The following is a 24,085-nucleotide window of genomic DNA, read 5'->3' as shown; positions in this document are numbered from 1 at the left end:
GAAGGAAGGAAGGAAGGAAGGAAGGAAGGAAGGAAGGAAGGAAGGAAGGAAGGAAGGAAGGAAGGAAGGAAGGAAGGAAGGAAGGAAGGAAGGAAGGAAGGAAGGAAGGAAGGAAGGAAGGAAGGAAGGAAGGAAGGAAGGAAGGAAGGAAGGAAGGAAGGAAGGAAGGAAGGAAGGAAGGAAGGAAGGAAGGAAGGAAGGAAGGAAGGAAGGAAGGAAGGAAGGAAGGAAGGAAGGAAGGAAGGAAGGAAGGAAGGAAGGAAGGAAGGAAGGAAGGAAGGAAGGAAGGAAGGAAGGAAGGAAGGAAGGAAGGAAGGAAGGAAGGAAGGAAGGAAGGAAGGAAATGAAATAGAGAAAAGAAAAAGAGGAAAAAAAAAAAGGAAAAAGAAAAAGAGAAAAAAGATATGGCTGCAGCAGTCCCTTAATTTTATAATTCATCCCCACCAAGATCCTATCTATGCCTTTACCAGCAAAATTAATCTGAAAGAGAGATAATGTATTACTCTTGCTGTCTTTTAAAGACCACAGGATTCAACTATCATTCAAAAATACAGAGCACCCTATTGGAAGAATGAGAAAATAATCATTTGTTTGATATCTAAAGAAAGCCCTAAGTTATCAATGTTTTAAATGCTATGAATCTTCTGAAATTAAAAAAAAACCTGCATGTTTTTATGCTGTAAATCAGAACATGAAGGCATAGCTGACAGCAGAAGAATGGCTGGAGTTGAGAAGTCTTATTTCAGCTAATATCACAATCCAACCAAAGAAGAACTATGTAAAATAGACAAATGAAAGAGTTATGTGAAGAATGCTGCTAGCAGGTATTGAGAAAGAAAGAATATAGTAAAATTACCTCCTTTTAGCACTGCTCCTAGAGAATGTTACCTACAGTACTGAACACTGAATAGAAATGCGATATTGAACACTGTAATAGAAATGGCTCCTTTAAGGTTTCAGACATGTAAGAACACAGAATTGTGTCTCCATTTTCTATTTCATTCCAAAAACTGTGCTGGGAGATTACAGAGAACTACTACAGGTCGGTTTTTACCCATAAGAAAAATTCTATGTTTTATACTTTCTAATTGATGGCCAAGGCAGACACTGAGAAAAGCCCCATGGGCAGTCTGTTACCTCCAGATGACATGGAAAATACACACAGAATGTTCATACTCAGCATTTTTTGGCAAAGTCATTTAATTCTTCAGTTCCAAATTCTTCATATTGTAGTCTCTTTTCCTTCTTTCTAGTTTTATTTGGAGAATAAAAATATGCATGCAAGATTAATATCATAGCATTAAAGTCTTATTTTCAAAAGAAGCTCAAGTTTATTGCTAAAATTGGCCCATCCTTTATTTGAGTCATTTTGAAAATTCAGTTTCATGCAGCCAGGTTCATATAAAGTTCTTTATAAGATCAGTAAAGTATTTACTGATAAAAATCTAAAATTCTTATCATATCAAAAGGCATTTAAACATCAGATGACTCATTTTCAGTTTGTTTACTCTGACCCTTTCCCCTGCAAATTTTCCTGTACTTTATTTATTGCCAGATTTGTGCTGGCCAGGCTAGAACTGTACATATTCTATGTGTCTCTTAACTCTCATATTTCCTTAATTCAAAATCCTTAAATTCATAACCTTGGTGTTCTCTTCTTGAAATTCTCTTAATTAAAGCTTCAAACTTTAATTTATATAGTGTGTCAGCGGTTTGAGAACTTTTTATGCCAGGTATTGTCATTTCCAGGGAAAGAATATTCATTCCAGATAGCTATACTCATTTTCAGATAGTTACCAGTGATGGTAGCTCTCTTATGTGATAGGATATAGAGATTTCAGGCCCTCTCTCCCCTAAAAGATTCACAGAAAAGTCTCTACAGAGGGAGAAGCAAAATCCACTTGGTGTGATTGTTCTTCTGATGCTTTCCCTTCAGCAGATGGCACATGCATGGATAATAAATACCATCACACGTGCCCAACCAGCCATTCCTCACAGTCCCTGTCACTCTGCTGCTCCCTTTGATGCTTCTCATCCTTGCTGCTCTTCCTCCAACAAAACAAAGCCACTGCAATCACTGTATCCTGACCTCCTGGTTTGCTACAGCCCTTCAAAGGTGGAAGAGTCACATGCAAGTTATGCAATATTCTTTTGCACTGCATTGTACATACATAGAAAAAATATTCAAATGCCTGTAAGAACTGGCTTTCCTGCATTGCTTTTCTGGGAAGCAGAATGTCATCCTGTTGTTGACTTCGTACAGACTGGAGGGGGTAAAATCTGACAAAGACAGCTGGTCAACAACTCCCAGGGAAGAAATTTCTTCAGGAGATTTCTTCCCAGGGAAATCTCGTTTTTCATAAAGATCCAAGAGAGGGGAAGATCACTCAGGCACTGTGCAGCAGCACAGGAACAACAAAGAGCAGCAGAGCAGGAGATCCTGGGGGGCATCTGTGTATACAACACTACTATCCCAGAACTGAAATATTTGTGTGATGGCTTACCCTGTTTGTTCTTAAACGTGCTTGACAATAATGCAGTAGTTCCTCTGGTTTTGAAGACAGGACTCTGAGCAACCAGATCAAGGTGAAGATGTCCCAGTTCATTGCAGGGGGGTTGGACTAGGTGGTCTTTAAAGCTCATTTCCAACACAAATTTTTCTATTATTATTTTTTCGCAATTCATTCAATTATCTGAAATGGGGTCTTCCATATTTTTTCCCATCAATATCTCACAAAAGGCAGTACCTTCCAATCTTGAAAGATATCACTGACTTAGCTTAATTTAGGCTACCTCTGGCACAGAACAGGTTATTTCTGTGAACTGAAGCCTCTCTGACAGATGAATGACCAAACTGATCCTTTCGTTTTTCTCTGTAGGAGATTTTTGAACTCTTAATGATTATCACATCTCAGATGCATCTCATAGAGGCTTAATTTAAAGCTAAAAGCTCTCCTGATGGTCATAGATAAAGTTCACACCTTTCATTGTATCATTTTGTTTGACATGCAAGAAATGTCTTTATTTCAGCCATGACTTATCACTGCTATTTCAATGTAAAATTTAAAAAACAAACAAAAAAAGATGACTTTGTTGCTCAAAATAAGTCTTTCCACTTTCAGTGGCCTCTAGGTTGCACTAACCAGTCATTATTTTATAGCCATCATACTTTATGCTTGTTTCTCCTAAAGTGTTGTTCTTGTGCAAATATCCCGTTCTAGAGCTCTAAGGTCCTGGATGGGTTATAATATCCATGAGTTTAATTGCCTTTTTTTTTTTACTTCCATGTCATTTCAAAAGGCTAATGCATTCTATCTATTCTTCAGGCCTCAACTCATAGTGTATCAACAGGTAAACTTGCAATACCTTATGGACATCATGTCAGTTTGGTACCAGCAGGAGAGAATATCCAACAATGTAACCTTCATTTTCTGAAGAATATAATATGATGTGTATGAAACTTGCAGACTCGTTAGTACTTTATGAATCCTCATTTTGGTTTATAGTGTGATAAATTCAACCTACCCTTCCTTCTCTCTTGCATAAAATAACTTTCTTAAAACTTTTACTGGCCTGTATGACCACACAGAAATTGTCTTTTTTCTTTATTATTTGTCTCAGTAAAAAGTTTAGAAGTATAAATTAGAAAATAAATTATCCAAAGTTTTAATGAGACATTTTATGATATCCCAACATCTTCTGCTTTCATAAACTTATTCTACATTTTCAGATTTATGTTTATTACAACAATTTAGTATATTTATAGTCTCATTACCATGCTTATTGTAACATGTAACTTGCCTATATTTCCAATCTTGTATTATTTTCTATTAAAAAGACACTAACAATACAGAGACACAAAGTTTAATAAACTTTGGAGCAGATTGATTCAACCTCAAGTGCAAATACTTTCTTGCTATTATTACTCAGCTCATGAAGGCTCCATTCTCATTGTGAATAAATCTACAACCATTTCCCATCTCATTTTATTATTCTTTCTTCATTTCCTACTTTCTTCCTCTTGATGGAAACAGAAAATGCTGGTTTTCCCTCATCTCTGTGCTGGAAGCAGATTTCACCTTGCTGAAGGTAAGCCATATTTTTTGCTCCCCATCTTTGCTGCTGCCTGCAACACCCCCTGCAAAGTCTGCACATAAAGAAACCAAAGAGTTCAGCGAGTCTCACAGAGCTTAATTGCAATGTTTTCATGTGACTTTGAAGTCAAGTGTTATATAAGCACATTTTCTTATAACTCCACCAAAATTGTCACTAGCTATATTCCAAGTAACCTTTTACTGAGTTTGAAAAAGAAAAATAAGTAACATTTTGAGCAATTGTAACTTTGGAGATTTAATTTGAGGACTAAATCTCTGTGCTTTTTAATTTATTTCTCAGTAGGCTACAAGATTACATAATTTCTGAAAAGGAATAGCACTTTGAAGAAAAAGTGGCTGACAAGTGCAGTCACACTCTTCTTCTATGTACAGTAACCAAGAAACAATGTCAGTAATTCAAAATCAGCTTTTGAGAAAGAACACAGAGAAGACCTTCTGTTTGACAGATGTAGTTGAGTTTCAGCAAAATAGACCATGTTTGATACACAGACCCTTTATTTTTATTAATCACTTTTTTTTCACACTGAAGCCCATAATAATATACAGCTATTCTTTATAAGATGGAATACAAATATAAAATTTGTCCTTTTGAGTACTTCTCCTTCTGGAAGAGATAAAAACAGTGATAGAAGGCTCTTAACTACCTAAACAGAATTATTGCCATTTGATGATTAATGCAAGAGAAAAGGCTCAAAGAACCATTAAAATCATACCTACAACAAACAAATTGCCAGCAGAAGGGTCAAAGTCCTGGACTGGATCTCAGGATTCAAGACCTGTATGACTTTAGGTAACGTGAAGTAGGAGATCTGGGGTTTTCTATTGTCTCCATTTTCCAACTGATAAGCTTGGATTTGTCATGCAGCTTTTTTGCTGCCCTATTTGTTAGCCTGACTTACTGAAGTTATTTTTTAAACAATAGATTCAGAGTGTTCCTGAAGTGGACACAGGCTGTGCCATGGACAAATCCCATCCCAAGGATGCAAGGCTCACTTTTTGTTTTTCACCTTTTTTCACTCCCCCTTTGTCACACCCTGGCTTTCAGAGGAAAGAATTGTAGTTACAAGAAGCCAAACATTATACAGTGCAGCCATGTTATTTATATGGGCAAACCATATTATTATTTTATTTATATGGCCAGATCCCATTATTATTTTATTTTATATGGCCAAATTCCCATTAAGATCATCAGGACACGAAGCAGAAGCCCAAGGCATTTTTGTCCCCCACTTCTATTGCAGACAGCAATCCATGAAAAAATACAATGAGCTCTGTATTGAAACAGCTTGGAGAATGTGTTGATGAAAAAGGGTCAAACTTCTACTCTTGGTTGGATGAAACATGCATTCCTTGGTCCCAAATACAACCGCTGAAAGCACAGATCTATGCTCTTCAAGTTGTAAGTTATTTGTTCTTGGATTTTTTTATCCGTGTGAAATTGCAACTGATTAAAACCTCGACATCCCTAGAAAATAATTTGCAGTCCTTTTTCATAGCTATTAGTAGACAAGAAATCCAGAGTTTCTTCCTCTCCAGTGAACTCCCCTGGGTATAAGAATGAGAGCATTAGTCTGTGCTTGTCTGTGCATTCCTCTGTGTGCTCATACACAAAAAATGAAGAGCCACATCACCCGTTACTAATAGACTGCCAAACCTCAGAGCAGAACACAGCCCAGCACTGAATGGGAGCTCAAAAACTCAGAGCAGCTTTCACAATGGGGTAGGAGAGGAAGCTGAGGGAAAAAACAATCCTAGAAAGCTGATACAACACAAAGAGGTCTGTATTAAGAGTATTCAATTTTCATGATTTGAACTATTGCCAAGGTGTTGTTTCAGAGTTGTGGAATACAGCATAGAAGACAGAGATCTTTTTCAGCCATGTCCCTGTGATGGAGAAAAGAGGAGCTAAATTACTCAGTCCAGGAGGGAATAAACAAACATTACAGATGGATCCCAGTAGTGAAAGGAAAGCTAATGGAAAGTAGCTCATGCATGTTTTCCAACTGACTGCAATTTCTACAGACACAAATTTTCATCTTCTTTTCCATCTAAAATGCATAAAATTGGATGTATGCATTTTACATATATGTTTGCCTATATATTTTTGATGAAACAACTTAATTTCCTTTCCATACTGTGATTTTTTTTTATTTTTGGCATCTTGCAAGAGAGCAAGTTTTGTCTCATCTGGGCCACTGCACTCTGAGTTATACTGACCTCTTTAGAGAGAGGGAGAAAGGAGAAAAGGCCTAAAGCAGTGACAGGAGAGACTCCCAAGAGAAGTGAGGAGAACAGACCTGTTCAACTTGAGTCACCTGCCAGCTACTGCCAGAAGATTTGGTGCTGCTCCTTCTCCTGCCAATGTCACAGAAAGCCAACCCAATCAAACTGAAATTTCGAGTTTTGCTGCAGCAAGGCAAGCCTGGAATCTCACCCAGTGACCAAGCTGCTGCTATACCCACCACAAAGGAAAGATCAAAAGCAATTAACTGAAAGTGCAAGAAAGAAGTGGAACCTATCATTTTGGCAGAAAACTATGTGAAATTTGGCATTGCACAGTACTCTGAAACAGCACTTCCTTAGCAAACCAGAAGAGGCTGTAGGGGTTTCTGCAATGTTCTCTTGATGGGCAAGGGGAAACAAACAGACCTGCAAAGATCAGAGTGGTCAGGAAGGAGATTTATTATAGTTCATCCATTTTATCTGTAAACATGTCCTAAAACAACTGTGATGCCCTAATTGATAAATTTATATTCTAAATGAAACAGTGATTTAACAACTGAAGGCCTCTGATGTTCTTTCCTTTAAAAAAAAAAAAAACAAAAACGGGTTTGGGGGTGAAATTCCAATCTTTCTTTGCACATGGTTCCAGGTCTAGTGGGGAAAACTTTCAGGAGGGCTTTCAGAGAGGTTGGAAAGGAACCTGGCAGTAAGAGAAGATGTCCACAGCGATTTTCCAGTTAAATTACTTGCCACTGCACATTGTGCAGTCCCTTCTTCCAAATAAGATCCAGACAAAAAAGAAATATCCTTGTCTGCTTTGACTGCTTTTGGGTTGAATATTGCAGTTTAAATTGCATGTTGATATAAGGGCTTTTGCAGCTGTAGGAAATAAATTAGTATCAACAGCATGCCTAGGGATCAATTAATTTTCATCAATGTCAAAAAAAAAAGAGTACCCCTTGAACAAGATCAGCCAGACCGGATTCAGATTGTGGAGAGACTGACAGATTTATTTAAAAAAATCTTAAGTGTATTGCCAAAACCAAATGAAACAGATTCAATGGAGGCCAAGACAATATTCATCTATGCTGGATCTGCATTACTGACAGTGGCTTTACATCAGGGGTGTATTTGGAAGCACTACTTCAGATTTTCAGGAAGCACTTTATCCCATTCTCCCATTTGGAATGATTGCCTGGAGTTGCCAAAGGGGAGTGAAATACAGCATCTGCTGCCACAGAGAAGGAAATTCCTAGTTACAGTCTTCATAAATCTAAAAATGAAACTGGATACCACAGAGAGCACAATGGGTCTGCACATATTTCTATAATTTATCTAAAACACTCCACAAACTGGCAAAAAAAAGCAGCAGCACCCAAATCTCCTGCTAATATTAAAATGATAGTTGACTTCAAGAGAAGTAACATGTAGCAAGGAACAATTGACTGGCACAGAGAACTTCCACTGTCCAGATTTAACATCTGTATTAGCAGATGGCAGGTGCTGTGATATGGGTAAGTACACATGAATTTATTATGCAGCAAGGGAGCAAAGGGTAAGCATGAGAGTGCTTTGAGTGTATTGATCAAGCCACAGCTACAAAATGTTTGTAAGGACCCCTCCAGGGTTTCATGTCATTTTGCAGATGGCTGGAAGGCCCTAGGTGCCAAACTGTTTGGGTGATGCTGTCAAGTTTGGTTCATGAACACACGTGAAACATTTTGCAGTCTTTGGAACAAAGCAAGCAATGTAAATTTGGAATTTGCCCATTGCTTACTCTCTACAGGTTAGAAATGTGTTTCTAACAAATATTTTGGTTTACTCCTTTAGACCTTCACAATTTTAAACTGTGTTTACACACTTGACCTGCATCGTTAAAGCTGATGTGTATTCTAAAACTCCATGGACACCTTGCAAGACCACCAAAACTACAGCAGTGGTTTGATGTCCATCTGCAAATCTCAAATCTCATACAGATGTACCAGGAAAAATATTTAAAAGAAACTCTCAAAGCAAAGTCTACACATTAGCACTAATCCAGGTCAAGATCAGGACAGTTAACCACAGCAACAAACTAAGAAAAAACCCCTTTCAGAGAGTCTGCCAGAACTGGAAATATCATCATAATAGTAGAATTTAATTACTCCTGTGCAGATTTAAATGTCACTGTGGTATTTTTAGACACTCTGCAGGAATACTTCATGGATAAGCTAGTCAGGCAACTCAAGGGGGAGTGTCTGCTTTTGATTCCCTTCCCAGTGGCATTTTTGGCTCGTGTCACAATGTTACTATCAAGAAATAGCTCTATAATAACTGCTAAAATGTGTTTATATTCAACATTCTTCAAAAAAGCGAAGGTCAAAAAAGAGGCTCTGCACTAGTGTTTGACTTCAAAATGTCAGTTTAGAAGCAGCCAAAAATGCTAACTGAACATAAAGGAATTATTAGGTGCAGAATAGGCAGGAAAAGAAAGGAAATAATGACTATATCACTGTGTAAGTCCAAGGTGTCTTGGCACCTTAAATACTGTGTGCAGTTCTGGCATCCCATCTTAAAAATTGTAGAGTTGAGCAAGAAAAATGAAGGCTGATAAAGGTGACTTACAGTCTGAAACAATTTGCATAGAAAGAGAGATGAAAAGGTTAGAGGACTTTTCAGCCTGGAAAACCAATTTCGGAGGAACATAACAGTGAACTGTATAATCAGCAGCATAGACAGGATGAATAAGAAACTCTTATTCTTTTTTTTTTTTTTTCATAATGCCAAAAATAGATTACATCAAATGAAATTATCATCCAGCATTTTGGAACAACACGAAAGGGAACGTATCTTCTCATACCCTGTAATTAAGCTGTATAACCTCTTACAGAGGGACAATAGTCATGCAAAAAGGCATCATTCAAACAAATGGGGGAAAATCATTGAAGACAATAAAACGCAAAGGTACTGCCTCTGGCTGGAGATATCCCTGAGCTGCACATTGCTGTAAGCTGCAGAAGGATACCCAGGGAGTACTGTTCCACCTTTGTGCTGTTTTTATACCAGACATCCACTGCTGGCCACTATGTCAGCATGGCAGGCTACCTTAGGGTATCCATGGCTCTTGTGCACTCCCTAAACCATGCTGGAAATGCCTAGGATATTTACTTTTGCCTTGAATTATATCCACCACTCATTATGCTAACAGCAAAACCTAAAAAGAGTTATAAACCTTAAAAGGTTTAGGAAGGCAGACAGCTTTTTACACTGCAAACCTGTTTGCATTTATTTTGAGCCAGGGTCAGATTGGATTGTACTTTTCCTGACCTCACTTACAAAAAATGTGTCCACAAAATGTGGATCAACCTGATTGATCCAAAAAAAAACTCATCCCCAGAAAACCTCCCAAAACTGTTGGGAAGTCGTTGTGTCATGGAGCAGCTCTTGACAGCAGTCTTTGCTGGCCAGCTGGACCTGCTGGGCTTACACACAGATTGCTTACAAGCTCTTCTGGCAACTGGAGTCTGAGATTTTCCTTCCCCAAGGACAGAGGCCAGCCAGCTTTGTGCCTGCTTTGTGCAGTTAGGAATTCCAAAATGAACATGCATGTGCGCCTCAGTTTCCTTCCAGCTTCATCTGTAACTTTCAGTGCATTCTGTCATTCTCTTACGGTGACTGGGTAGGGTGCATTACCTGGCATAATGCAGATGAGTGTCTGCTATAACAGATCTTTCACGTGTGCATCCTCAGGTTGTGGATCAACAGAATGATACAGAAACAGTCTCCCATCACCCATTAAATATATTAAAAGCAGATTAGGAAGATAACTATGTTATTTTAGATACATTTAATCCTGTTTTACAGCAGAAAATGAGTAGGTATACTCATCAAGCCCCCTTAGTACTGATTTCTACAATTTTGCTAAATACAATAGGAAAAGAAATTAGGATATTTTAATGAAAATAGGAATTTTCATTTTGCCTGAAGGACAGGTGTTAACAGTTCTTATTTAAAAAAAAAAAAAAGAAAAAAAGAAAAAAGAAAAAGAAAAAGTAGCTTTATCTCAAAGTTTTATCATCTTATTGATGGGGGAGATATGACCAATAGAAACTCTTTTACTAACGCTAGAAAAAAAGAAGAGTGTTTTAAAATGCTACTCAAATACTTTCCTAAATAATCCCATCTCATATGTTTCAAAATTAGGAGCCAGAATATAAGAGATTGTTTTCAGTCTCTGGGATACCACATTTCTTAAGGGAAAACATTTAATTTCTCCATCCCTAACTTGTATATAAAGAGGAGACACCAGTCATTTGGATGTTGTTTCCTTGTAGCACAAGGTGAAGTCAAAAAACTTTCACATGTGCAGCACCCAAGGAAAGAGGGCCTCGATAAAATTCAGAGCCTCTAGGTGCAACTGCATGCAATAGCAGCTCAAATGAACACAAATAAACCCTGATGTCCTCACTTTCAGAGTATTTATACCTCCACCTACATATACAGCACATTCTTTTACTACAGCGACCAAAATGTTAATGCTTGGGAAAGCACCCACACCTGAGACAACAGAGTAAGTGTGTTACCCAGAGCAGTGATTGCAGCTTCCTGGAATTAGCCCCACTTCATTCCTTTCATTCCAAGCCCTGCAGACAGTCACATTGCATTGCTGCTCTTTATAGCACAGTGTCTGATACCACCATTTGAATGTGTCTTCCCAGATCTTTCCTGGCAGTCTTCCCAGATGATTCAAGAACTGACAGATGCAAGGTACAACCTTTGTCCTAAAAACTGCTTATGTGCATCTCTGAGGCTGAAAAAGGAGAAAGAAAAGGAAAACTTTTAAAGTATTACATTTGATTGTTAAAGTGAGAGTCTAAAAATGATAGGATGATTTGGAAAGAAAAGAAATTAGGTCAAGAGGACAAGTCTTAGGCACAGGAAATGGCCTGAGTCAGCAGGACAACAGTCCAACACATGGGCAGGGCCATGCTGTTACTTTATTGATGCTTAAATGCAGCATTACCAGCTTTGCCCATATTTCCCTGCTGCTCAGTTTTGTCTGCTTTACCAGCAAGCCTGCTGCGATAAACTGGGCAAGAAGAGCACAGTCAGGGGAAAGTTATCCACAAGATATTGACTGGCTGGGACAGCAGGGGCTTTGCCACCTTCTCCCAGAACTTGCTGACCACCCCACCTCCAGATCACAGTGTGTAGGTGGTACTGCCAAACCCAAAGGATCAGCTGGGAGATGGGAAATTTAGATAAATGCTGTCTCCTCCATTCTTAATCTCTGCAAAGTATCTTCCCAATGGGGCTGTGCAACCAGACTGTCCCCTACTCACAGTGCAGAGGAGCCTCCTGTCAAGTAAAGCATTCCTTCCCCAGGATCTATCTAGGGAAGCTCCACAGGGATTATGCACAGTCGGGCATGTTAAAAATTTTATCTCAGTTCCCTCTGTTCCTGCTGCCTCCTTCACTGTGAACAAAACCCTTTTACAGCATCACAGGGGACAGATGTCATTGTACACGAGGGCAGCCACCCTTTCTCTTGGAGACTGCTCTGCTGTAGCAGAGTACAATCTAACCCCACAACTTGTGCTGGGCACAGCCTTCAAATCCATCCCTTGGTTGAATGCACCCCAGTAAAGCCCCTTGGCAGATCTCTGGCAGCACGGCCCCATTCCCACCAGATCTGTCACTGTGTGGCAGCAACACCACACAAAGCTGCTCCTCAGACTGTGGCTCAGGCAGAGATTTTACCTGGGGACTACAGCACTGGCCAACAGCAGCTGCCACCCTGCTCTAGGTGGGATAGACACCAACACCTCCAGCTGCAGGGAGAAACAAATCAAGGCCTGACTGATGAAATGAACTGGGCTTTGTTAATGAGGGCAGGATGCAGATGAGTCATGTCCTACTACACAATAAAAAAAAGAAGCCTGAGGAGCCACTGTTATCTGCAGTCCCTGGCTCTCTTGAGACATAAAGCAAAGCTCATGGCCATGCTGCAGTTTTGGTATGGCATTGCTCAAGTCGCTTAGTCAGCTCTAGGCTGTGGCCTGGATTTTCAAAACCAGCAGTCCCACACTCACCCCATGGAAGTGAGTGAATGCTTGTGACGTCTCAATGAGAATCATTTTCATCATGTGTGTGTGTGACTGTGGTTTTCCTTTCCTCAGGCAATTTGCTGCTCCCTTGAACTCTGCCTAGGTCAGGCAGAGAGTCTCAATCACAGCCCTTATTTCGTTTATTGCAACATCTCTTACAGGGAGAGAACTGCTATCACACTCATTTTACAATGTAAAAATAACACTTTTCCTCTAGTTGTCTCAGGAAAAAAAGTATTGACTTTAAATTATCCAACAGGACCAAATAGATCATCTTCTTAGTTTCCAAAAATGATGGTAGAGTGGAAAAAAAATGCTACTGGTAAAAGATACAAAAACCCTGCAATAAAATAGGGATCTCAGGGCTCCCTTCCCCGCGGCGGCACAAATCCAACCTGCGGGAACAGGACACGTGTAGGAAAAAATCCTGCTCTTCCTGACTAGCCAGTGCTTAGATACAGCACCTTCAGCCGCGGAATCCGAAAGAAAAACGGGGGAAACCAAACCCTGAGTGAATGGCACTTTGTTTTCTGTGCGGTCCTAGAGGTTTACGCACGTTCTTTCTGGGTGTGTTTAAGATGCTGCTTCACATTTAAATGTTCATACTTACACCCGTTTTTCCTGCTTTCCAGGGCACAAACCCGGCTGGTTCCCTAAGTCCTAACACAGAGAGAGGAGGACTGGGAAGGAAAAAAAGAGTGAAAGAACAAATCACCACAACTTTCATATAAACATCACTTGTGGGAAACTTCTGGTGGAGAAAGGTTCTGTGGTTTAGGCCAAGCACATCTGGTAAGAATATGTCTTACTAAAAAAAAAAAAAAAATTGGTTTCCTGATCTGCTTGACTGCATCAGACACTGGGCTGAAAGCAAATGTTTTTATATGGTGTTTCACATCCCTCAATCAGCACTTGCATTGTAATTAATTCTCTTTTTCAAAAATCTAGTGAGCAAACATGCATCACAAGTTGCAATCTTTTAGGGATAATCCCAGCTGTTTTCCGCCTGCAAATGACATTGCTGAAGTATTTCACTCTGAAAAGACTTTCAGTTGAGATGGGATATTAATCCAAAATAAATCAACTTCAAGGAATTGCTATTTATGGGGCAATCAGTTACATGACATTTGTTTATTTCCTTCAGCTGAGAAAAAAACTTAATTCATTTCTATTTCAGATCTTAGCTAAGCATTTTCTGAATTGCTGTGCAGGCAAAATTTTTTCTTTCTCCTCTCTCCTCCTGCCCCCAACTTTCCAGTCAGCACTCCTAGTTACAAGGAGAGAAATATATCTCAGAAATCTAATTAAAATTTTTAAGGCCCAGAGCAAACTGCTATTTCTTTTGCCATGGATCACACAAGCACAAATAAATGTACATACTTGCTAAATAAAGTTAATAACAATTCAATAGAGGCAATGCCACTGCGCCAAGAGCTTCTACTGACACTCTGTAGTGTCAGTAGCATCTGAGGAGACCCTCTGCAAGAGTATTTCCTAAATATTAAACCCATTTCAGGTACATTATTTTGTGTTAAACCAAATTGGTTTTGACTATAAAAGCCATCTAGAATTCATGTTTGTGCTGGAGTTCAGGAATGGAGAAGAGGGCAGGGAAAAGGAGGAGGGGAGGAAATGTTTCACATTTTTTAGACTATTTCTAATCTCCTCACTCATACTGCCTGAGAATGAAGTATCTATTGTTTACTGGAAATGCTTTTGTGACTGTCTGCATGTCAGCAAAAGGGTCAAACATAGCTTCTGACATAGTTTACATTCCTTTCTAGCTGTGATGTGTCTTCCCCATTGTTTTTCCTACCCTATCCTGCCCGTTCTTTCTTTTTTCTACCCTTGCACTTTTCTGTTACATTTACTTCCTGCCCATCCCAATTCTGCCCATATTCATCAGGAGTGTATGATTGACTGATTACATGAACACAGCTTTATTAACAGGTCAAGGTGCAAGTTAGTCCTATCCAACTGCACAACAAAAAGAGCTCTATGCCTGAAGAACTACTGTTATATGCAGTTCTGCCACATACCTCCAATTTCTTCCTCTCCACAAATTCCTGCTCCTCTTTCCCAGCTGGTTCCCCCTCTGCCTCACCATCTTCAGCCTTTCTGCTCCCATATATAACTTTTTCCCATTTATAAGGAAAGGAGTGTGTCACTCATTTTCCCTCAACCTGTGAAACTATTCTCATCTATCACTAGCATGGCCTCTCCTGTGGGTGACACATTAAAGCAAAGGGAAGTGACTTTAACTCAGTCCAGGTGATGAGAAGGGCCAGAGCTCCCTCCTCCTTTTAGTGAAAAAAAAAAAGAAGAGAGACAAAGAGTAAAAATCAGAGGTAAAAGGATTCTGGACTCAGAAGTGTGGAGCTAGTTCTTCTTCCCCATCCTGTTTTTTTGTGAGAAGGTGCCCAGTTTCTTATGGTGCAGTGTACCTGAAGTCAAAGGTCACCCCAGTTCCTCCCCAGCCATGTGCACCCCCACTGCTGTCTGAAATTTGGTAAAAATCAAGTTTCAATAGCTCATTTTGAGTCCCAGCATGTCTCTGAAATAGCAATACGTGAAGCTGAAAGACACATTAGTTTGCATTTGCTTTTAAGGATCAGTGGGTTTTCTGCTGAAATACCTACACGCAGTTTGGTGGAATTTGTTTGTTTGTTGTTTTTTTTTTTTTAATTGTGCAACCTCGGATCGTCTAGTTCTTTTCCTAAAGCCTGCATTTTCCTTTCCCCAGAACACTGTCCATTCCCTTGTTCCTCCTGCTTTGAACCCACTGTGAGCAGAGTGTTTGAACACTAACTCCAAGCTGTGTGCTGAGATCGTGTGAGAATTTCAGCCTTCCCCCAGCTGTACTTCATGGGCCAAAACCCTCACTACAGCAGGGGCAGAGCCAGTCGGGGTTTTTCCAAGTTTTAATTGAGCAATTCCCTCATCACCTCTCTACAACTAAACGGAGAGAAGGCGGCTGTAACTTATCTCTCTGCAATTCCTTAGGGCAGCCTGGAAAAACCCAGACAGCAGGAAAACCTCCCAAACCAGCAGCCCTACAACCACTCCCGCCTGAAAGTTTGGTCTTCACAGCACGAGCATCTTCTATTTCCAGGCTGAAGCTTACCTACAAAATGTCTAAACGTGCAAGAATATCGAATTATCTTATATATACCGTGATGCAAAGCATCATGAGGGATGGCACATGAGGACAGCGCATATTTATATGTTTAAAATGGGTCCGTGCATTTGTTCACGGGGGGGGGGAAGGGGAGGGGGTGTGCGTGTGCCACGGGAACGCGGTGTCCTGGCGGGTGCGACACAAACACACTCACACAAACACACACACAAAAACAAACACAAACACACACAAACACACACACACAAAGGCACTATCGCTGTCTCGGGAGCACAGCCCCGGCCACTCCGAGACTGCCCCGGCGGGAGGACGAGGACAGGCGGCGGTTCCCGGAGGCGGCGGCCGCTCCCCGCTGGCGAGGGCTGGGCTGGGTTGGGCAGGGCTGTGCCGGGCAGGGCTGTGCCGGGCCGGGCTGTGCCGGGCTGTGCCGGGCTGGGCTGTGCCGGGCAGGGCTGTGCTGGGCTGTGCCGGGCTGGTCTGTGCCGGGCAGGGCTGGGCAGGGCTGTGCCGGGCAGGGCTGTGCTGGGCTGGGCTGGTCTGTGCCGGGCAGGGCTGTGCCGGGCAGGGCTGGGCAGGGCTGTGCCGGGCCGGGCTGTGCCGGGCTGGTCTGTGCCGGGCAGGGCTGTGCTGGGCTGGGCTGTGCTGTGCTGTGCCGGGCAGCTCCGGCGGACCCTGTCCCCCGGCGGGCAGGCAGGGGAGCGGAATAGCGGCGAGGGGCCGGCAGGGCGGGGAGTGCCGGTCCCCGCGGGGCGGGACGGGGCCGTGCCTGGCACCTGCGCGGCGGGCGGGGCGCGCCTCGGCCCCGGCGCTGGGGAAGCGGCGGAGGCGCAACAGGTCCGCGGAGCCGAGCCCGGCCCGGCCGTGCCCATGGCCGGCCGCGGGCCCGAGCAGGGCTACATCCGCACCGTGCTGGGCCAGCAGATCCTGGGCGAGCTGGACAGCTCCAGCCTGGCGCTGCCCTCCGACGAGCGGCTGAAGCTGTCGGGAGATCGCGCCGGGGAGGAGAAGGCGCTGCGGATCCACCGGCAGGTCCAGCAGACGCTGGCCAGGAAGAGCCGGGGCTCGCTGTACAATGGTGAGTGCCCGCCGCGCTTCGCGATGCTCTGCGGTGCCGGCGGGAGACGGGCAGGGACCCGGGACACGGCTCCGGGGTGGGACCCCAGATAGCCCCGCGGCTTCCCGGCGCTGGGCCTGCGCACCGCTCGGGCACAAAATCGTGCCTCTGTCGCCTCTTCTTTTACTCTTCTGCCACCGCCGCAAAGAGTCAGAAGTTTCTCCCTCCCAGCCTCCGCCGTAACTCGCTGCGTGGCGCGGCCGCTCCAGGCTCGGCGCTGCCCGGGAGGGGAACCGAGCTGAAATTCCCCTAGTCCAACAGCCGCTCCATGCGCTCATTTTAGTGCCTTTAGTTCTACCCACTGCTCCTGTTTGCGAAGGAAAATGTAGGAAAAGTTTTGCCTTATTTAACCGTGAAATTAAAAAAAAAAAAAAAAAGTTTGGAAAAGTGACTCTAGGAAAGGCATGAACGGGAAGCACAGAACGATAATGCTATCAGACATTATTTACCCAGTTCTTTTACATGCGTGCTACAAATTGACGTCAATCATCCCTGGCTTCCTAGATCTTGTAGCCAGAAGGCCAAACCCGTCAGGAAATCTGCAGCCACACCTTGTGCCCCAAGCAGAACCCGACCACAGCACCAGGCACCCACAGGGTGCCTGCCAGGTGCTGAGGGTTAAAGGCAAAATGCTCGAGGGGTTTAGTCTTAACTATTCATAAAAACTTTATATACCATGAAACTTTAAGTGGGAAGACATGGCAGACTCACAGGCTACATGCCCTGTTGCTCCGTTGTCCTTAAAGAAGCTGTAAACCTTTCACTTGCTAAAAACTGTGAGACAGAAGTCTATATAACCACATTTCACTCATCTATCTTAAGAGTCAGGAAGACGAATATTTTCTTGTTCTTTGTCTGGCCTCTATTTTAAAAAACAGCTCATGGCAAAAATGGACATATTCTGCTTGTAGCAATCAGTTGTACAAATCACATAAATGGGTGTGCAGTGTACAGATAAACATGCAAGTCCTTAGCTTGGCTGCTGTCATTTAAATATGGATTCTAAACACTCTTAGGGTAGCTTAATTTCTTTTTCTCTCAGCAGAGAGCCTGCAGAAAGCTTTTAAAGCAGTAGTTTATAAATGATACCGTGTCATGAACCTGAGCTCATGTCTCTAAACCATGCATAAAACACTATGAAAACAGAGTTGCCCTGCTCTCAAGTCATCCTGGCTTCTCTGGAATACATTAACAAACCTGGTGTATTTGAGGATAGTTATCTTGGTTTGCTTTTTTTTCCTAAAGGTCAAGTATTTGATGGCCTTGCATTTCTGAGACACCAAAACCTTTAAACTTCAGGATAAGGGGTGGAAAATGCCATGTCTGTAACATGTCTAGTTCATGCAAAAATGAACTATTCTTTCAAACATATTTTTATGGGCAAGTTGCTGTACAATTTTTAGTCCCACTGTAAAACTCAGAAAAAAATAATGAAAACTGAAATGCATTCCATTCATTTATACATATGTATAATACACATATATCTGTCTAGATCTTAAATTTATATAATGTGAATCATAGCCAGTCTTGCATTTAACATGTTGACTTTCCTGAAAAATATATATAAACTTGCATGTGTGCCCCAATGTGCTTTCTATATAGGCGTTCTAGATAGATGTACTTTCTATATAGACTTGCTCAAAAATGGACTATGCTTTCAGAAACATTTGAATTCTGGTGTGTAGGGAGCTTTTAACAACTATGCCCTTTTTTACATGCAAAAGCTTTCTTTTCTGTGAATTACAGCCCTTTTCTGGCTACATTCATCAAGGTTCCTGTATTGTTTGCAGTTTCAGGGGAGGATTACAAACATTTAGAGGGAGCAGGAGCAGTCCCCTGTGACATAACTGTCCTGTCTGTAGGAGTATTTCAGACTCTGCTCAACAAGGTACTTAGTGCATACCAAACCACAGTGTTCACATGCATGCCTAAAATTAGCCAAGCACATAACCACTGGGTGTGAAAAATCAGTGCTAGGAAGGGTCTTGCCCAGTGTCATCAGTGCACGCCCATTTTCTACTGACTATACTCTGCTGAAACTTTGAAGCCACAAGAAGCAATTTGTCAGCCAGCATAATTTCACCTTAGAGTTTCAAATTAGAGGTGTCTGCTTAGCCTTCAGCACTACTTTTATATGGAAAAGAATATTTTTTTATCTCCTACCCCCATACTGTTTGTTGTTTCATGCCCTTTTCCCCTTTTTGGAAGGTGTGTTTCTTTCTGATAATAGAAATTCAGTAATCTTCAGATTTGAGGAGTCCACCTGCTGCCAAAGGATTGAAGTTACGTATGTCCTCAACTCTTTTCAAGATGTTGTCAAGCATTGTTAATAGCTTTTCAAGCAGCTCAATAACAGCTGCAACTTGTCCAGTTTATCCACTGCTGAGCCTTTATAAATTAAAGATTGTGCTGCCCTTAAATGTTTTAAACAACTAAAAACAGTCATATCAAATTTCTGGATGCTATTTAGGAATGGAAATGCAATGGTAGGTAGTTCCACCTTATCAAAGTAAAAGTGGCATTTGGGAATCAGAGATTTTAATGACTCGTGTTGTGTTGCACACGCTGTTTTTATTTCATATACATTCTAGGAATTTTTTTAACTTCATTCTGTTTATGAGTCCACTTGCCTCTCCTCTTGTTCCTGTTGGATTTTGATTGGCTTTTTAAGGCATCTCTATCAGATCCTGACTTTAAAAAATGAGGGCAGAATTGACTAATGTATCACACAAAACCAAATGGCCTGATGAACTGCTGCCTGTGTACTGTTTTTTTTTCTAACAAGTTTTATAAACACAGTGTGTTTATTAAAAAACCAAACAAACAAAAAATAAAAGCAGAATTCAGTCTTACATGATTTCCAAACAAACAGCAACAGATATAAGATGGTGGAAATCAGAGATTTATTTATTCCTCACATTTAATAATTTAAAAAATTCTTAGTGTTTTCTTATTGCAGTCGCTTTTAGGGCAACTTTTATGTCCTTAGCTTTCTATTTTGCAGAATGCTGGCATGTTAACTGTTCCATAGTAATTTTCTATCTTTCTGGGATAAGGAAGTAGAAAAAATATCTGTGTTGACTTTCAAATTTTGTTGGTTTTGTTACATTCCTCACCTCTGCTCCTGAGCCAGAAGAAATCTTTTTCTTAAATTCGAACCCTTGTGTAAATGTCCTAACCAACAAAATGTTACAAAAACTCCTCTGGGACCAGGCATGTGCTGGCAGAGTGATGAAGTAGCACAGTCAAAAGGAAGGCTCTTTGATCTGGAGATGAAGGGACTCAGTGATAGTTTTGATATGCCATTATTAAATGTCATCATCTCAGTCCATCCTGAGTGCTGAAGTATGAAAAGGGATGGAAGGGTGCCAGTCCAGGAGCGCTGAGGGGTTCCCATGGGGGAGGTGAGCACCCAGATGCCCTGAGCAGGAGTGGACATGAGCACTGGCAGGGGGCACTTGGGGTGTGTGGCAGTCCCTCAGGTCCTCTTACACTGATGTGTACACACTGAGGACTGCACTGAGAGGTTCAAAGTTTGGCTTTCATGGTATCCATTGAAATACAAAAGCGCTGAAGAAGACTCACAACACAGAGCTACCCCTGTATGTTATTTAAGGGGGATTTGATACACCCAGCTCCTCAGTGGAGATAATTGTCTTTTTCATCTTCCAGGTATGTCAGAGGTGCCTCTTGTCATTGTTGTTTCTGAAAGCAAAGCAAACATTGGGGTGGTCTGTCTGCAGCCATAGGCAGTGATTGCTGGGGAGAAATTTCCAAGGCCTTGGGAGGTGTTGGGATTGTCACCTCCAGGGGAACAAAGGGTCTCAAGATGAGCCTCTGTGGAGACAGATGGGATTTCTGCTCAGTCACCTGTACAGCCTGCTGCCTCCTGATACTGGAATTATTTTTTCTGGTCTCAGAATTTTCTTGTAACTGCTGCAATATTGGGTGGCTTCTGCACAGCTTTTATTTTAGGCGTGGAGAAGAGCAGAGGGGTTCAGTTTGCTCCTCCAGTGACACATCCAAGGTGTTCCTCAGCTGTTTTAGTTCATCCTGGCAGCAGAGAGGGAACTGATAAGCAGTTCCACTCAACTGCCCACACATGGGTGTCTGGTGCTGTCTGAGATGCCTGCGTTGTCCAAAATACCCTTATGGGTTGACAGACATGATGCAGGGCCTGCAGCAAACCCATGTTTTCCTGACTGGCTGCTGGAAATCAACTGCTGTGTCCTATGGCCTCTCAAATAGTGTTTGTTCCCTTCGGATGAGTAACTGAATCATGTGCTTACTTCCTGAGGGGAGAGCTTTTGTGAGACTTAAAACACTGAGAACCACTGTCATGGAGTATTAATCCTAACAGTAAATGAGAACATCATATAAATTTAAAAACTAATAATTCATGGCTTTTTAAAATCAAACAACAAAACAGTGCACTGGGTGTGTAAGGTTTTTGTAGTATGTTGAAAATAAACTGAGGGACGCCTCAGTGGTGCAGGCAAGTTCTGATCGGGTCACCTATTCTGCATCTCATAACTGTTGGAAAGGCACAGCACTTCACACTTTTTCCTTTATCACAATGACTTTTGGCACAAGTAACCAGCACACAGTAAAAACCATGCCTTTCATGTCTGCCTAATAAATCTACAGGTAGAAGGCCAGCAAAATAATTTACTGATGTGATAAGAGCAAGCAAGGCATAGCTGCAAAGTAAAATTCTATAGGTTGGAAAACTCCGTGTGTTTGTCTCTCAAAGAGAAAAATTTTACTGATGGATAATTTCACAGGGAGACTGAAGGGTAAAAAAAGGGGACTGCATAGTACAAGTTTTGATTGACTGTATTTTGTTTTTCTGAGGACGGAACTATTAGATATGTAGTTTATCCTCAACCAGTTAATGGATGGCCTTGCTATTTTTAACTTACCCTCTTTTTTGTATTTTTATTTTTATTAAATACAAGCTTAGAGTTACCTGAAATACAAAAAAAATTACTTGCTGAAAGGGCCTTTATGACCTAAGTAGGTAACTGAGAATACTTTCTCACTAAGTACAGTATAAACAGGAAAAAAATTACAAACTGTAAAGAAACCGAAATTTATAGTTTTTTATATTTCATGATTTATTGTATGAAAGTCCTTTAATATGCAGCAATGAAGAAAGTGAATCTTTAAAAAGTCAGCACTTAGCTGAGATGGACTCTACTGGGCACCACTGGGCACCTGAAATAGTACATTTCTGTGGGAATTACATTACACAAATAAGACATCCATATAAATCTGTAGATTTGGGATGTTGGTGCACAGTTCTGTGAATTTTTTTGCAGTATAAGAGAACAATTTACTCCTGCCTCTTTCTCATGTGCTCAGGTAACCCTTGGGCTATGGTAACCTTGTAATGTCAGGAAGGAATGATTACAATCCAAATAATGAGTTTGACCAGGCTGCACCATTCCACTCTCATGACATGGAGTTACTGTGAATGTGTCCTAACAAATCACCTCATACATGCTTAAATCTGCCAAAATGAGAGAATTGGAAAGTATGATTATACAAGCAAAATAACTGCTTATATAAGGCCTCAAATTATCACAGTCTGCCATTATATTGTATTGTATTTTACTGTGTTATGGGATACACAAATTTGGTCTTCAGCAGTTTGGGCAAGTCAGCGATTGGTTCTTTAGATTTCTTTTCTGTAGTACCTCAGGTAATATTTGCTATTTTGAAAATTGATGGCCAGTTAACTTCTTTATTGACCACTGTTACCTGTTCAGCCTAGTAGGCCCATTTATGACTGATTTGAGGTCTTAATTTCAACTTCTATTTCACCTCTTTAAACCTATGTTCATTATATTCCTATATGCAGATTCTCATAGTAACATGGGCATCTCATAAATAAATATTTCATTCATATCAGTTGCTTTTGAAAGTTTCATTAAGAGAAGCACTCATTCTGAAAATTCACTCTATCACTGAAAAAAAGGAACAGCCCAAAGGTTTTGTTGGCCTGTTTGGGGTTTTACTGGAAAAAATAACCACAATGTGCAGCTCTGTTTTCAGAGCTGGGTCATGGAAAAAAATAGTCAGAGCAGATAAACAGATAAGATGTGGATCTTTGATATTATCTGTAGGATTAGTGAACCTTTCAGGTGCAGATTTGAAGTGTCATTGGACAACCCAAATTTACAGCACCATGAGCACCATGAGTTTGTTCACAAACGCTTTGTGCTGCTTGGGTGGAGCACTGAGATCAGTGAAGCAATATTTGCTCCAATACATTGTCATTAAATTAGCACCTGAGGGGGAAGAAACAACAGCAGCTGAGGCAGACAGCTGTGAAATAGAGTCTATACTCAAAGAGTCTATACTCAGACTGTGCTGTTTGTCAACCTGTGTTTCTCAGCTCCAATCTACAGCTGCAATATTTTCATCTCTTGTGTACTTTGCATGTCATAGTCAGACAGGATAAACCATGCATTCATATATTTGCATGTACATTCAATGTGGTTACGGTGAAAAATAAGAGTTCTTAGTTCAGTGATACTGTTTCTCAGCACTTAATCAGCTCATTATCTGGGATATTTAAAATATCAGCTTGCTTTGCTAAAACATTTTCCATAGCTGCACAAGTCACTGGAGTCCTAGAAGCTAAAAATAACTCTTAAGCAAAGTACATAGGGAACTGAAAAAAAAATGGCTTGTGTTCTCAGGAAAATGCAAATATCCCTCCATTATTTCCCTGTTCAATTTGCAGCTTATATAAATGTCAGTGCTGACTGCTACCAGTATTGTGTATCATCCTCTATAACAATGCTGCATTTTGGTAAGATCTTATTAATATTAGTCTTTGGTTCCAGGCAGCCTGCACCGTGCATCCAGTGTACCAGAGAGTGTCTATAACATGGGGATCACTGAGAATGATTTTGCACCAAGATCTCCCTACAGTTTCTCATATTACCAGGCAAACCAGGTGAGGAAAAGAAGAAAATTAGTAGAAATAAAAATAGTATCACACATATAGTTTATTCTCTTTTTTTTTTGCCACAAATAATAGCATTTTGATGGTGTTATAAGGTTTGTTTGCTTATTTGTTTTCTTCTTAAAACCTGATGTTGAGAAAACAAGGGTTTTACAATGAAATCTCTTCATGTTCTCCCTTCCTTCCAATGACTTCAGAGCACAGTATCCAAATTTAAGTCAGTCATACAGATGGGCTGTTTACAGTCCTGTTGGGTTTGTGAGAATTGGCATCAGGGTAGAAAATGAAAAATCATATTTACGCTCCACTAAGACAAAGGCAGATCTTCATTCCTCCCACCAGACAGCAGCTCAGTCAGCACACCTGTACCTCAGGGTGGCCAGAGGCCAGGCTGCCCAGGCAAACAGGATTAAGCATCCAAAACCAAATGAAAAC

At 41.2% G+C, this 24,085-nt stretch overlaps 1 protein-coding gene across 3 annotated transcripts in view; it reads left to right on the top strand.

The window, feature by feature from the left end:
* Positions 1–16,197: 16,197 nt before the first annotated feature.
* Positions 16,198–24,085, top strand: part of PKP2 (plakophilin 2) — a 38,403-nt gene continuing 30,515 nt past the window's right edge. The window contains exons 1-2 of one of the 3 annotated variants that reach the window (XM_030263292.4): positions 16,198–16,635; positions 23,529–23,641. In XM_030263292.4, the coding sequence (XP_030119152.4) occupies positions 16,428–16,635; positions 23,529–23,641 (321 nt within the window). In that variant the 5' untranslated portion in view covers positions 16,198–16,427. Of the gene's footprint in view, positions 16,636–18,542; positions 18,563–23,528; positions 23,642–24,085 lie in introns of those variants that run through there. The other 2 variants (XM_072923525.1, XM_072923526.1) reach the window with 2 other exon arrangements.

The sequence above is a fragment of the Taeniopygia guttata genome, chromosome 1A, assembly GCF_048771995.1.
Source record: "Taeniopygia guttata chromosome 1A, bTaeGut7.mat, whole genome shotgun sequence".
Lineage (NCBI taxonomy): Eukaryota > Metazoa > Chordata > Aves > Passeriformes > Estrildidae > Taeniopygia > Taeniopygia guttata.
This window is presented reverse-complemented; position numbering and strand designations above follow the sequence as displayed.